Source organism: Mauremys reevesii, linkage group 5 (assembly GCF_016161935.1).
Source record: "Mauremys reevesii isolate NIE-2019 linkage group 5, ASM1616193v1, whole genome shotgun sequence".
Classification (NCBI taxonomy): Eukaryota; Metazoa; Chordata; order Testudines; family Geoemydidae; genus Mauremys; species Mauremys reevesii.
Window position 1 is genome coordinate 33495028 of NC_052627.1, and position 15951 is coordinate 33510978.

At 42.0% G+C, this 15951-nt stretch overlaps 1 protein-coding gene across 1 annotated transcript in view; it reads left to right on the forward strand.

Annotated features, from left to right (window-relative positions):
* The window catches only part of TACR3 (tachykinin receptor 3), a 57406-nt gene that overhangs the window by 12539 nt on the left and 28916 nt on the right, over window positions 1-15951 (forward strand). The window contains exon 2 of the mRNA XM_039539352.1: window positions 15019-15207. Coding sequence (XP_039395286.1) covers window positions 15019-15207 — 189 coding nt within the window. The remainder of the gene's footprint in view (window positions 1-15018; window positions 15208-15951) is intronic.

Sequence of the window (15951 nt, forward strand, 5' to 3'; positions counted from 1 at the left end):
GTTACATTAAGTAGATTAAATGTTTATATTAGAGAGCTCCTTAGTGCCACTCACATGTGCCCAAATACAACTCTAAACAAGGGCTGCTATAAAAAACTGACACGGTGACACACATTTTCACAGACAAAGAACCAGGTTGCCTTGTAACTGGTTATTATACTGTTCAGGCAACTACTTCTGGAGAGAATATGCAATTGAGAAATTAAAGGAGCCAATGCTGAGTTTCTGTAAAAAAGTAAATCATGGACAAAATCCATCCCTGAAGTCAGTGGAGATACACAGAGAAGAATTCAGCCCAGAGTCTTTGGCTTGGGTTTGGAAAATTCAGAAACCATGTTACCAGGGTCCCACCTGCCCAAAGCTGCAACTGTAACTTCTCTTACATCAGGTGGTCTCTAGTGTGGTGGGGGCTCAATGGAAATGTTCACATAGCTTGAAACAGCATTATCCTTTCTTCTAAATTACCATTGGTGATAAAGGGAGATGGCCCTGCCCAATTTTTGGCCTCTTCCTTCGCTGTGACAAACATCCCTATCATGTGTCCAGAGGGTCTGTGCATAGAGGAGAACTCACACACCAATCTAGAAGGCATAGGGCCCATATGAACTGACAAATTGTAAGTGAGCATCCATATAATTAGGAATGTTTTCACTTCACCTACAAGTTATTGTTCATTTAGATGGGATTTTCAAAGGCATCAAAAGGAATGACCAAATCACACTGACTTTCAATGGGAGTTGGGGATCTAACTTAGAGATGGTTGAGAGAAGATTCTTCCCACTCGCACCATGAAAAAAAATCTATTTTTTCTAATTATATAAAATAAAATTTAAAAATTCAGAACATATTCAATTTTCAGTTGCCAAAAAGTATAAAATATTCAGTATTTGGTTTATGATAAACCCTCCCACCCCAAAATCCCAAATTTTTAAACCAAAACAAATGTATTCACAAATTTCTGATCTTGTCAAAAAGATTTTTTCAAAAAAAAAGTTTCAACTGACAAGTTTTGACCAGCTGTAACCTAGCAAGTGTTTTTGAAAATCCCACCCACAAAATCCAACCTCACTGATTTCTTTGTCCCACCCACAAAAAAAGTCGCTCATTTCAAAACCTCACAAATACCCATTTTCGCTTAAAGATCTGATTTTACATTAGCCTGTACTTCTCCCATTGCATCCAAGTACTGAACATATGGCACTTATTACATGTTGATTTAGTACCAAAGCAATATGTCAGACATGTGGTACTAGTTATGATGCCGTCATTTTAAATCTCAGTCCCTGAACTCTGAAGTTATACATTGATTTTATGGGTTGGAATCAGACCCGTCAAGCTATTTAAACATACGGTGTTGAAACTTCAGTTGTTATAACAGATTATCACTTAATCCCTTTAAAAGGTATTAGTCATTAGAAATTCTGAAACAAGCAGTTTTGCATATAGCAGAGAGTTTTTCATTTTTAATAGACTCCATGTTGATATCTGTTTCTGCCTGAATTCTATCCTGACAAACCAGTTGAGGCAAGTATGTGCAAAGAACCCTTGCCAGCTGTTGCTGCCTCCTGCCAAACTCACCTCCAGCAGCTTTCCTGTAGTACAACTTTGCATGAAATTGGGAGCTACATTCTAGAGCATCACCTATTTCACCTTGTCCTTGTCCTTTTATTTCACAGTGTGGAGATCTGAGGCCCAGGGAAGTGTCTATGGACCACAGCTATGTGCACATACCTAAAAATCCTCAGACATATAGAGGTGCTAAAGTAGAGGTGGGCAAACTTTTTGGCTCAAGGGCCACATCTGGATATGGAAATTGTATAGCGGGCCATGAATGCTCACAAAATTGGGGGTTGACATGTGGGAGGGGGTGAGGGTTCCGGCTGTGGGTACGGGCTCTGGGGTGGGGCTGGGGATGAGGGGTTGGGGGTGCAGAAAGATGCTCCAGGCTGGGACTGAAGGGTTCAGAGGTGGGAGAGGGATCAGGGCTGGGGCAGAGGTGCAGGCTCTAGGCAGTGCTTATCTCAAGCAGGTCCCGGAAGCAGCAGCATGTCCCCAACTCTGGCTCCTACACAGAGGCACAGCCAGGAGGCTCTGCACACTGCCCTGTCCACAGGTGCTGCCCCCGCAGATCCCATTGGCCATGGTTCCCAGCCTGTGGGAGCTCTGAGGGCGGCGCTTGGGGTGGGGGCAGCGTGCGGATCCCCCTGACTGCCTTATGTGTAGGTGCCAGAGGGGGGACATGCCGCTGCTTCCGGGAGCCACGCGGAGCCACAGCATGCGGGGTCTGGGGCAAGCCCCCAAACCCACTCCCTGGCAGGAGCTTGAGGGCCAGATTAAAACGTCTGCGGGGGGGTGGATTCGGCCCCCGGGCTGTAGTTTGCCCATCCCTGTGCTAGAGTTATGGATGGTTGCAGAAGTGATGTGGTATGCAGGTACCATGAAGATATGCATTTGTGTTCATCACCTGTATAGCCACTGCATCTGCTGGATCTGGAAGATATTGGGTCAGGGTGGTGCAGGACATGATGACATGTCTAAGCATTGCTGCCATTGGCAGAGGGAGCTTGAGAAGTAGGCAATGGCTCTGGAGGAACAGGTCAGGGCCATAAAAGATGTGAGGCAGGGTTCCTCTTTCTGCACAAGCACAGATGGCTTCCAAAGTTGCAGAATCATCATGGTTCCGTTGCACAGAGAACACACCACTTGCACCAGTGTGCATCAGGGACAGTACATTTTATATAGCAACCAGGGAGGTTTGAGCAGGAGCAAGAAAAAAAAGCAAGGTGTGGCTAGTAGATCTGCAACTATACAAATCTGTTGGCCAAGACCCCTGTATAGGGTGAATATGGAGGTTGCAACAGCTCCAATGCTCCACAGCCTACCAACAAGGTGGAGAAAGAAGGATTCTTTCCTGTCCACCCTGGCATTAGTGCACTGTGCTACTTATTTGAACTTGGTATGTGGAAATAGGATCTGGCTCTATTGTAGCATTCTTTCAGGAAAACAGGGATATATCCCTGGGACCTGTTCCTGCCCCACTGCCAAAATAGCACTGCCTATTGTTGCTTTAGACCAGCGGTTCTCAAACTGTGGGTTGGGAACCCCAAAGTGGGTCGCGACCCTCAGGGGCAGCTCTAGACATTTTGCCGCCCCAAGCACGGCGTCATGCCGCGAGGGGCGCTCTGCCGGTCGCTGGTCCGGCGGCTCCGGTGGACCTCCTGCAGGCATGCCGCCGAAGGCCGCCTGCCGGCCGCCCCCCCCCAGCAACTGGCAGAGCGCCCCCCGCGGCTTGCCACTGCAAACACGCAGTTGGCGTGCTGGGGCCTGGAGCCGCCCCTGGCGACCCTGTTTTAATGGAGTCACCTGGGCTTCCGTTAGACTTGCTGGGCCCGGAGCTGAAGCCCAAGCCCAAACCCCACCACCCCGGGCCAAAGCTGAAGCCCAAGGGCTTCAACCCTGAGTGGCAGGGCTCAGGTTACAGGCCTCTTGCCTGGGCCTGAAGCTCTTGGGCTTTGGCCCTCCTGCCCACGGCAGAGGGGCTCAGGCTTTGCGCCCCTCCGCCGCCTGGGGCAGCAGAGCTCAGGTGGGCTCAGGCTTCGGTCCCCCCTCCTGAGTTTATGTAGTAATTTTTGTTGTCTGAAGGGGGTCGCAGTGCAATGAAGTTTGAGAACCCTGCTTTAAACAATGCAAAATGTATGTCTAAAGCAGCTGAAGAAAAATTAAATTGGGAGCCTAGGTCCCCTCTAGGTTTTGGAAGTAGCAAATGTTTCACTGTTCAAAAAATTGTAAAAAACACACTTTTTGTTTATTTTAAGCCAAATGTTATATGCTGTTTCTCCCATCTGCCCATGGGAAGTCAAAGTTTATGTATAGAAAGAATAGCCATATACAAATCTTTTACAACAATAAATGTAGATAGGGGCTAGGAATCAAATTTTAGTTACCTTTCATCATAATTGTATTCATATACGAGTACGTAGAAGCAGTACTGTGACTTCCATTATATCTTTTATTCAAATATGTTGTGTGTAGAGGAGTTGTGGGGCTGGGACATTGTAATCAGAAATATTTTGTTGTTAAACTGTAAGAAATATGATAGTGGACTTATCTCTTCTGGGATTTTGCAAGAAGACATTTTCTTTTAGAGTCTTCTAAAGTGGTATTTCCAAAGAGATGAGTCGAGGAAGCTGCTGTCTCCCAAACATGCTATTTTCAAGATACAGTTTATGGGTAATTAATTTTATTCGCCCCTAGTGTAACACAATTGTACAAAAAATATGTAGTTGCCTTGATCTCTACATTGATGAAACTAAACAACACAGTTGCTTTGCACTAATGGATGGAATTAATATTGTGCTAGCCCAGGTCACTACATGCCAGAGACAGACATTGATATAAAATGTTGTGGGGGTTTATGGTTGTTTTCCTCTGATTTGCCAATTAGATCAGAGAGCTCAGATGAAAACTGGCTTCTCCCTGTCTGTGTAGCAATTTTATTGTGAGTCTCATGATATTTGGTGTTTTTCTTATAGCCCCTTGTGATTATATGAGTATCTCAGGTTTCATATAAAATTAAATTTCTAGCCCTAACAGTTGAAGAGAAAAACAAATATGTGAGTCCAAGTATCAAAAGGCAAAAAACCACAAAAGAATATCACATGTATTTTTTTTGTTGTAAAAATCTCGTGATTTTGGAGAGTGAGTAATAGTGTTCTCTCTCTGACAACAAGTGAAATTAGCTTCTGCTGATCTTTCCCCCCATATGGTATTAGGGTCAGCCAATCTAAGACACAGGAGAAAGATTGTGTATTTTACTCTGTGTGAGCTTTGTGAACTCAGAATGCGCCTGCAAACATTCATTGCTAACTAGATAGATAGTTTGGGCACAAACAACATTCTTTGTTTTCTTCTTTGTTTTGCATTGAACAAGACTGTTTTTATATCTACTTCATCACATGTAGCCAGGAAAGTGAGGTTGCCCCGCCACTCTTTCCAGATATATAGACAATGTTTGTAATAGTCCCTCCCCTCAAATTTCCCTATCTGAAGCAGGAAATATCTGACAAATTCAAACCAATGCTGACCTAACAAATTCAAATCTGACAGTGTGTCTCAAATTTCATTTTCTCAGTGACTTCACTTATAATAATAGGAGATATACCTATCTCCTAGAACTGGAAGGGACCTTGAAATGTCATTGAGTCCAGCCCCCTGCCTTCACTAGCAGGACCAAGTACTGATTTTTGCCCTAGATTCCTAGGTGGTCCCCTCAAGGATTGAATTTACAACCTTGGGTTTAGCAGGCCAATGCTCAAACCACTGAGCTATCCCCCGCCCCTTACAGTCTAATAGTAACAATTACAAGGCTTATTTTGGATTTTCCACATATTTCACTCCAGGTTGATACATTTCTGTCTTCTTGGAACAAGGATGCAGAATCATGGGGCATTTCTTCCTGAATACTTTTTTTCCAGTTCAGTTATGTCCATGTGCTTCTCAAGGATCTGCCAGCCAGAACCTGAAACTACGCCACTTTCTGACCATGCACATGTGTGACATTTTTGCCTAAAGAAAAGAATATGAGTTCAAATGTGAACATTTCCAGTCCTCCTCCTGAAGAAGTAAAGTAACCCACCCCCTACACTCTGTGTTTATCTCCTAGTCTATGGTAGATGTTTTCTATTAAACTTGCTTCCACTTTTGGACAGAGATTGAGCCAATTGGCGTCAAAAGTTTGGGTCCTAAATTCACATTTAAGCACCAGAAGAAAAGTAGCCTATATTTCAAGGTGCTGACCACCTACAGCTGGCATGAACCTCAGTGGGATTTGTGGGTACTCTGGAGTAGCAGTAGAGTTCCTGGGCTTCCACAGTTACCAGAGAGGACCAAGATATGGTGCATCAGGGAGTTTAAACATAGGAACTTCCTAGCTAGGGAGTTCTCTAGGTGCTGCTTAAAGCATGGATCTTTGTGTCTATGTCCTTAGACTACATGGTTTCAGAAATGAATGAATCCCTCTCTCTAAAGATGGAGTAAAGGAAAGATGAGACCCCCAAATTCCAGAGCACTGAAAATGGAAAATCAGGCAAGAGACTTGTGAAAGGAAGGAGGCAGAACCTTGTCCCAGCACAGCAATGGAGCCCAGAGTACAAATGGCCCTGTGAGAGAAGTCTGATTTTGGCAACCCAGGCAGCTGAGATCCATAGATTTGAGCAAATCTAGATGACTTCTGTTTTAACAGAGAAAGCACAAAAATTCCATGTAATGCCCTGATAATTTGCCATGGGTGATGCTGCTGCTGATATACTGTGCACACTGCTCCTTATTGGAAGATCCTAATGCCACTCTATAAAGCCATGGTGTGCCCACACCTAAAAAACTGCATGCAGTTCTAGTTGCCCAATCTCAAAAAAGGTATATTAGAGTTGGAAAAAGTACAGAGAATGGCAACAAAAATTATTAGGAATAGGGAACAACTTCCATATGGGGAGAGATTAAAAAGACTGGAACTGTTCAGCTTAGAAAAGAGACAACTAAGAGGGTGATATGATGGCATGGAGAAAGTAATGTAGGAAGTGTTATTTCCCCCTTCACATAACACAAGAACTAGGGGTCACATAATGAAATGAACAGGCAGCAGGTTTAACACAAACATAAAAAACTACTTCTTCACACAACGCACAATCAACCTGTGGAACTCATTGCCAAGGCACATAGTGGAGATCAAGATATAAGTGGGTTGACAGGGGATAGGTCCATCCTTCATGAACCCATGCTCTAGGTGTCCCTAAGCCTCTGACTGTCAGAAACTCGGACTGGACACTCAATAAATTGCCCTGTTCATTGCCTCTGCAGCATCTGGCACCAGCCACTGTTGGAAGACAGGATTCTGCACTAGATGGGCCGTTGGTCTGACCCAGCCTGGCCATTCTGATGTTATCTTCTTATGAGGAAAAGATAAAATACTCCAAAGTGAAAGAGGCTTTTGATGCCCATTTCATAGGCAGACAGAATATTACATATGAAAGGGCCAGATTTAGTAGGAGGTGCCAGCCCCAAGGGAAAAGTCTCAGAGTTTTGTTACTGAAGTTCATAGTCTTGTTTAACGTTCAAAATATGGAATAAAAGAATAATAAGAGACACAAGTTTATTAGTATAGCTTCAGTTAGACCCAGCTCTCACACTAGCAAAAGTAAGAATCCAAGAAGCTGTAAAGAAACAGCTTTGTCACTTGCATACTAACAATATATGGGAAACTGCTTCAGACAAAATCGACACAGTAATGAGAGAAAGACCCAGATGTGAAAGGAGCAGTCAGACCAAATTTATACCATAAGAATAGTGCACAACTGGAGAGAGGGAGATCGAAGAAACCTTAATAGGAGGGAAGCTTAGAAAAGCTATAGAAGATGTGGCAAGACATAACTTGCAACTATGTCCAGCTGGGAAGGCGGAAGGTAGGAGATGCCACAAAATGGGACACTGGGCAATAGCATGCAGATCGCCAAGGGTAGTGGAAACAATCCAAGAGGGAGTCTTATCAGATAACAATGAGTGCATACTTCTAGAAACTATATTTCCAATAGAACAGAGAACACCGGGTGCACAAGCATGAATATCAATGGTTGAGACAGTAAATTTAAAATGGATACAGGGGCAGCAGTAACTGCATTCCCAAAAAAGATAATAATTGATTCCAGGATGGAGCTCTGCAAAGACCAAATAAGATTCTATGTGGGACTATGTAGTAGGGTGCACTCTGGTCCTGTCTTCTAGCATCACATACATGACTAACTCCAGTGATTGTGTATCCACACCATGCTATTTATTTATGTTCCCTCCATTAACACCTTTATGGTCCTGTGCAGTAATGCTGTAGTGTCCCCTGTGTTTCCAGCCCTTTCCCTAGGGCCTAAGAGGACCAGAGATCTTCCTTTCCAGAGATGTCAGTGAGACTGGGCTTAGCAAGTCTAGTTCTTCTCTCCCTCACTTCCTTCCTGTGCCCTTCTTATCAGTCTTGAGCTGATGGGCTAATTGGTTCTTTAACTCACCCAGCCTCAATTAATTAGATAATTAACTTCAATTACCCCAATCAGCCTTCTCCAGAGGAACTAATTGGTGTCAGGGTGCAATCTCACTTGCTGACTGTCACCAGCTAGTAACATTATATTGAATGTTTGTGGCCAGTGCCATGGGAAGCTGGAGAAAGGACAGAAAGTTCTTCAACAAGTAATATGTAAAATAAAGATAGACAACTCCTCTACTAGGATTACCAGCAGTACAAGGACTACACCTAGCAGAGAAACTGGAATGCGTTAATGGCAGAAAGTAAGCTATGCAGGAGCTTCACAGGGCTCGGATAGCTGTCAAGGGAACACAAAATAAACTGGTGCCATCAACAACTCCCTTTGCTCTTACAGCCCCATGGCACATTCCTATACTCTTGCTAGGGAAAGTCAAAGAAGAATTAAAGAGAATAGAAGACATGGGGGTTATTTCCCAGATAGAAGAACCAACAGACTGGTGTGCAGGAGTGGTTATAGTATCAAAGCCCAATGGCAAAATCCAGATTTGTGTAGGCCTTACACAACCTAGTAAAAGCATGTGCAGAAAAAGACGTACACTTTCCACAGTTGACCAGACATTAGCTCAGTTATCAGAAGCCAAAGCCCTCTCAAAATTAGATGGTACAGCACACACCTAGCAAATCCCTCTTGCTAAAGAACCTATGCCATTAACTACATTCATCACCCCGTTTGGAAGGTACTGTCAGAGTCATCTTCCATTTGGCATATCTTCAGGACAGAGGAAAAGCACTACCTGATCTGAGACCCAGGAACAGTGTTTGGCTCAAAAGCTCTCAAACATTTGGAACTATTCAGAACTTAGTGGAAACTCCCAGATCCTACCTAGTGGAGACTCCAAAGAGGACTTCTCTGGCAAAATCAGGTTCATCTTCAATATTTTCCAACACAGCAAAGAGAGGATCTGGGTCCTGTGAGTATTTGCCAGGACGTGAGCCCCCTCCACAGAGAACACCATGCACAAACTCAACAGAAGTGAGAACACACTCTGGAAGACTGATCAAACCTCCTCAAAGACTTGATCCTTAGAATACTGCTCAGTGCTATTTAAATACAATTGATAAGAGGACATAAGTGTGTAAATAGTTTTAAGGAATTTGTAGTTTATTTTGAACTGTTGTGTGTATATACATGGCTTTATAATTATATTCTAATCTTTTATTATAAATAAATGGAGATGAATGTTTATAGAGTTTCTGGTCCTCCAGAGTTACCAGAGAGGATCAGGATGTGTTGGCAGCAGGGAGCTTAATAAATGTAGGAATTCCAGGCTAGGACAACAACTAGTTGCTTTTTAAAACATGGCTCGTTCTGTTTATGTCCTCCCACTACAGGTGCTCATCATCTTTGAAAGTCAAGCTGCTTATAATTTGTACTTTGTTACTTGTCTGATACATTCATCCTACTCTAAGACATCAAGCTGAACTACATACATGTGTACACTTACATACATTGACAATCATTTGAATCATTCTGAGAATTCCAGAGGGAGGCTCCTTTTTTTGTTTACATTTTATGGTCTCACTTTATACTAAGGGTACATCTATAAATAATTTTAAAGGGTTAATAGAAATTCATAGATGTTTGCTCAGTTGTTATAGAATATTGAATCTAACCAGTAACTAAACAGCCTATAACCAGATAAAATACTTTCGACTGACTTCACGTAATTTATCAGTTAAATGATTCAGTGATGTTTTAAGCATGTATTAACGCTTTATAAATGATCACTTAACATAAAGTGTGACCCTTGTATACTAGCTCATTCAGATGATGAAAGATTTTGAAGTGTATTTCGAAGCCATTTTAGAGTCTTTCAAGTTGGGCTCCCAAAATCATCAGATACTTTTGATAATTTTGGCCATAAAAACCAGGCAGCGACAGTAGTTCAACATCCAAGGGCACAGTCCTGGAAACCCTTACTCATATGAGTAATTATCAAAAGTATCTGTGAAGAACTGTAGTGGTCTCTGCTGCAGATGCACCTCTTTTTATGCAAACTTTATAATTTTCTTCAAATCTCTTTCCTCTATCAGCATCCCAGTTACCTGTTCCAATTTATGCTGAGTAGGTTAATTTCCCCCTACCCCCTACATGAGTTTACAAGCAAACTGTAAGTAAGCTAGTCAAATCATTTAGCACTTTTAATGGATTCCAGCTGTGACTGTGAATTCAATTTGAAACTTGGCATTGTTTTTACATATATGTATTTTTACTGCAATTGTCCAAATAATGTGTTAAATGTGGGAAAAATGCTCTCTATTTACTAACACACAGTTTGCAGTTCCCTATGGATGTTAGCTGCCTTTTTCCCCCATCCTCTGAAGGTTGTAATACTCTTAACTGGATTGAATTATGCTTTTTCTGTGATGTGATGGCATTTAGCTTGTTTTAGACATACACATTGCCTGGTTCTCTGACATTGTGGGTTATAAGTAAAAAAGTATTTACTCAGTTGTTTCACAGTTTAAAAAATATGTGCTAAGGGAGACTTAGCACTAGACATTTGAAAGCAAACTGATTTTTCCTTTTCACACAAGTGAAATCAAAATAAGGCTGAGCTATTGAGAGCCTATTCTCTGAACATAACACCTGCAGATCTGGGACTGAATTGTTGGTCCTGTCATTCCAGACATACTATACAGACTTTAAACACATGAGTCAATGGAAAATGTACATTATGGATCATCTATAGAAGGATTTTATATTATTTGTGAGCAGTAACAAGCCAATAGAGTGCAACACTCACACAAATATAGAGTGTATCTGATTTTGCTCCTACTGAAGTCAATGACTAAAACCTCTTATTAATGTTATTTGAGTCAGTACTGGACCTTTAATGATTTCTGAGGAGTGAGACAGATTTTCCTGATTTAGGGGACTAAGAAGCAACTACCATACAGTAAATCCTGGAGCTTGGCCAGACAAACTGAGCAGACGTGAAGGAAACAAGATTTGTCTCTTTTTTGAGCACAGCAGATAAGATCAGTCCTGAAGGAGAAGGAGTCCAGTGTCTCTGAAAACCATTACACATCAGGTATTCTGGTGCCTGCTCCAGCTCTGATTAAATCAGTTGAAAGACTACCATTAACTTTAATAGGAGTTGGGTCAGTCCAAACTGAAAACTAGAAAAATTTTCAGTAGGCGTATGATTGCTCTGAATATGGTCACAATAACCCAAATAGCAAAGTTTAATGATGAAAGTTAAAAATTAACTGCCACCTAAAGATTCTTAAAATCAGAAATCTAAATTCAGAACTCACTGCAGAGGATGAATAATTCACAAGTCATTCCTGCAGGTGGTGACTTAATTGAATTTTTCTTTAATACAGATATTTACTTGTCATCAGTTCTTAGCTGTATTTACATATATCATTTCTAGATATGTATATCCTATCTTGTAATTACTTTCCAAGTGTTGATTTGGTGTTTATGCTGGATGGGATAATAACAGTTTTCAACTGGCTGTTATGATGAACAAGCATAGAGTTAATTTTTTTGCACTAAATCTTTTCTGTTGATTTGCATTTCTGATTCACAAACACACACATCCCATTTATTTTTGTTGAATTAGTCATTTGCGGCATGACTTTTCAGAAGCACAGAATATCTGCTTGTTCCCACTTGCCAAAAGTCTTGTGAGGTCCAATCTGGAACCAAATGACATCAGTGAGAATTTTTTGCCCTGGACTTCAGCGGGAGCAAGATTGGACATTCTATGGCTCCAATTCTATATTCACTGCATATCAACAGGCCTGTTGCTTGGAGCCCTGCTGAAGTAAATTGGCCTCTGCATGCACACAGCAGTCTCCCCGTGCACAGCCAATTGAAGAATCAAGGCTTATACTTGCGTGACTACATTGCACTCTGTTGGCTGGTTGCAGCTTAGATATACACTAAGAACCCTTCTGTTGCTGATACCTAACATACCTTTTCCCTTAAGTCAAAATGTCAGAGCTCTTTACAGAGGTCTGTGGGTTTCACCCCCAGCTCTGCATGTGCGTACTTCAAGTAATCTGTAGTGCTAGAAACTACTGCAAAATTATTAGTGGCCTCATTCTGAGAGGTACTGAGCACCTGCTACTCTCACTGACTTCAGTGGGATTTGCTAGCACTCAGTACATCTGAAAATTAGGTTGAGACAGTACATAGCGTAGAAAGAGAAAGAAAGAACAAACTGATGAGTAGGCAGATGCTAGGGGTATTCACTGGAGGAGAGAGAGGAGAACACCATAATAAATCCCTAGTCATAAATTTGCTGCTGACTTAGTATTTAATTTTGTGACTGGTAAGCCAGTGAAACCTGAACAGACATGTCTTCTTCTTAAGAGTTCAAAAACAGTTAATGATGAATGATCCATATTCCTCTGGGTTTTCTTTTCCCCTTAAGAGGCTATGCTTAATATTTTCATAACAGATAAATACTATGTGGAAGTAAGCATAACCTCTAGTGTTGTTAGTCTACTTGTGATTTGCAATTTACACAACTGTAGTTGTTGGTGGGGGAAAAGCAATAGTTTACGAAACCCAATAGAAAACATCAGTAATTTGGGATCAGAGCGCTGGCCAAAACTACAGATTTCCAGTTCCAGGGAAATTTGGAAGCTTGGTTTTGTTCTGATTTGGACTGAAACAATTTTTTTTTTAAATTTCCCATGAACCCGAAAAAGTTTCGTTTCAGGAACACTGACACATGGTATTTCTAAAACAAAATATGCTCCCTGGGATCATACGAGCTGCTGACTCGAATAGATAAGAATGTCAGTTTTAGGGATCAGCTGCTGAGGTTCGGGGGGTCTGCAGCTCTGGGGCAGCCCTACTATGCAGGCTGCCCTGTGCCAGGGACTCCAGGGCTTCCAAAATCCCAGGGCTGCCTGCTTAAGAGTCAGGCAACACAGGGAACCAGGACCCTCATAGCCCTGGGGTCTCCAGGACCAGGGCAGGGTTGCCCCACAGCCACAGACCCGGATGCTGATCCAAGGACTTCCAGGCTCCTGGCTCCATGGTGGGGAGTTTAGAAGCTCTGAAAGCCTCCATGGTTCCAGGCTTCCCATTTCATGGCTGTGAAAACTTTAGGGCATCAGATCAAATAAACGTACTCAGTAAGTCTGGGAGCTATTTTGCTTTTCACAAAAAGGAAATACTTCTTTAAAAGACGGTGATGGCCCATGCCTTGCAACATGTTCATTAATAATGAAAACCAACCCTTTGTGAATCAGTCTTTTAATTTACCAGTGTTGGTAAATGAAATGGGGGGAGGGTGATCAGGGAATTTAGTGGAAAAGGTGTTAATTTGGAACTCAGTTTAGAGCTCAAAGCAGAGCTGTGCAGGGATATGTAAAAAGCACATTAAATATACAGGTGTGGACTGGAGGTCCTGGTTCTGATTTGCTTTTTCCATCAAGAAGAGATCAAAAGGCAGAAAGATTTAAGTTAATTTTCACTTTTTAAATCACACCTCTCCCTAGACCCCCTGCTCCTTCCATCATGTTCTTTATTCTGTGTCCTCCTGAAGAGACTGTAATTACTGAAAAGCTGCCTTTTCCTATTTTTTGATAGTTTTCTATGAGGTACCACCTTAAATGTATAGCCAACACAATTACAGGAGACCCAGATAGTGATGCCTGAGGCAGAATAGCATCTAACAAAATCGCAAGAGGTTGCAAACATTTTCCTAGCTTAGCCGCACATTTCTACTAGTGCCTTCATCTTTTGTGTTGTTTGGGCCGGGGTGCAACAAGAAGATAAAGTTCCTCTCACCGACCTCCCACCTTGCAGGGGCCAGTCACAATCTGGCCTTGTTTGTATTGTTGATTGCGTGAAACTGAAGGAAACTTATGCCTACTTAATAAAATGCATGGGTATGTATCAGTTTCTCTAGATACAGGGCAGCTCTTAAAGTAGACTGTAGCCATATGCTGGTCTTGGACACCAATGTAACTTTTACAATGTGGTCGTTAACTTTAAATTTAACAACAAATCTGTTGTTTGCAGCAAACGATTACTGAAGCATCCTATCTTGATCACGAGCCAAACGTGGTTTGTTACATTACTACAGGCATTTCTGTGAGACCACCGTTGTGTTAATGTAAATGGAATATACAGGCCAAAGCGTTAACACAACCCAATCACTGTCCAACATTAAACAGTGTAAAATAAGATTTAGGGTTTGGTATAAAACGTCCTCAGCCTTAGTACCATGGCAGGTACACTGTTAAAACCGATTTAACCTTTTACTAGATACAGAAAAGTAGGGAAAACGGTTAAAGTATTTGGAACATAAAATGTTCATTTTAACAACATTCCTTATTCCCTTTAGCTGGAAATTAAAAAAAACAAAAACAAAAAACCACCTTCTTTGCCATGGTTTTAGCTCCGTGGTTCTCCTCCAACCTCATTCTGAGTTACAGAACGTGTGTTCTTGTAGTGTATGTCTATACTGCAATTAGACATGCATGACTGGCCCATGCCAGCTGATTCGAGCTACAGGGCTATTTAACTGCAGTGTCAACTTTTGGCCTCAGACTGCAGCCCAAGCTCTGGGACCCTCCCACCTCACAGGGTCCTAGAGCCTGGGCTCCAGTCCTAGCCCAAATGTCTACACTGCAATTAAATAACCCCTTAGCCCGAGCCCTGTGAGCCTGAGTCCACTGGCACAGGCCAGCCAGGGAGGGGGTTAATTGCAGTGTAGACATACAGTAAGACCCTGAACCAACTTCCATTCAAGCAAATGGGGAAGAAACCCTCCCCACACACTAACTTTAATGGGAGCTGGGTCAGGTCACTGATCATTTGAAGAATATACCACCATTGGGCCCAAGACAAGAAAATAACTATCTTCTTTTCACTCCTTTGCACAAGCTGGTTTGATACAGGAACAAAGTCATCGCTGAAGATTTCTCACATGAAGGATTTTTGTTTGTTTTTTGTACAGATACATGGCCATTATCGATCCCCTGAAGCCCAGACTGTCTGCAACTGTAACAAAGGTGGTCATTGGCAGTATATGGATTTTGGCTTTCCTGCTTGCATTTCCCCAATGCCTCTACTCCATAACCAAAGTGATGCCTGGAAGAACTCTTTGCTACGTAGCATGGCCAGGTGGTCCAAAACAGCACTTTACGTAAGCTTTTCTGCTTTTAAACGCAGGCATGGCTAGATCTAAACTGCAGGCTTATTTTAATTTTGCAGCAGGATGGCAAGAAAAACTTGCAGGCCGAGAAACCAAGCCCTGTACCTATCCCATGCTCACAATGTGGGTTACAGAGATTTTCAGCCATATCCTCATCTGGTGTAAATTGACATAGTGCTACAGAAGACAATGGAGCTACACCGATTAACACCACCTAAGGACCTAGCCGTTAATCTGCATGAGTTTGGGATGGTGCATTACTTATAAGTGACAAATTTATATGGAAGGAGATCTTCTTTCCATTTACCTGTCAAGACTAAAGTTAAAATTCTGTGTTTGCTCTTCAATAGCAGTTCACTACACTGCCACAAAAACTAGGACATATGTTATATAGGTTTTGGAGACATCCCCATGTGCTGCAGGGTGAATGACAAAGTCTGTACTCTGATCTCAGTAGTTGCAGATGCCAGTTTTTCAAATATTTTAATTTAAAAAGTTGTTTATGGGTACAGTACTTTATTGTGCAATATTTGGCTACCCAGAAAACTGGTCTCAGTAACACTATTTTACAGTGTTGTAACTCTACTGATTTCAATGAGATACTCCTGATTAACAGCAGTATGCGTTCAGAATCAGAACTATAGGTTTTAACAATGAATTCAGATCTTAAACAGTTTTCTGTCGTTCTGTCTGCTTTTAATGCAGTTTACTTAAGACTTTTATGACTGACAGTAA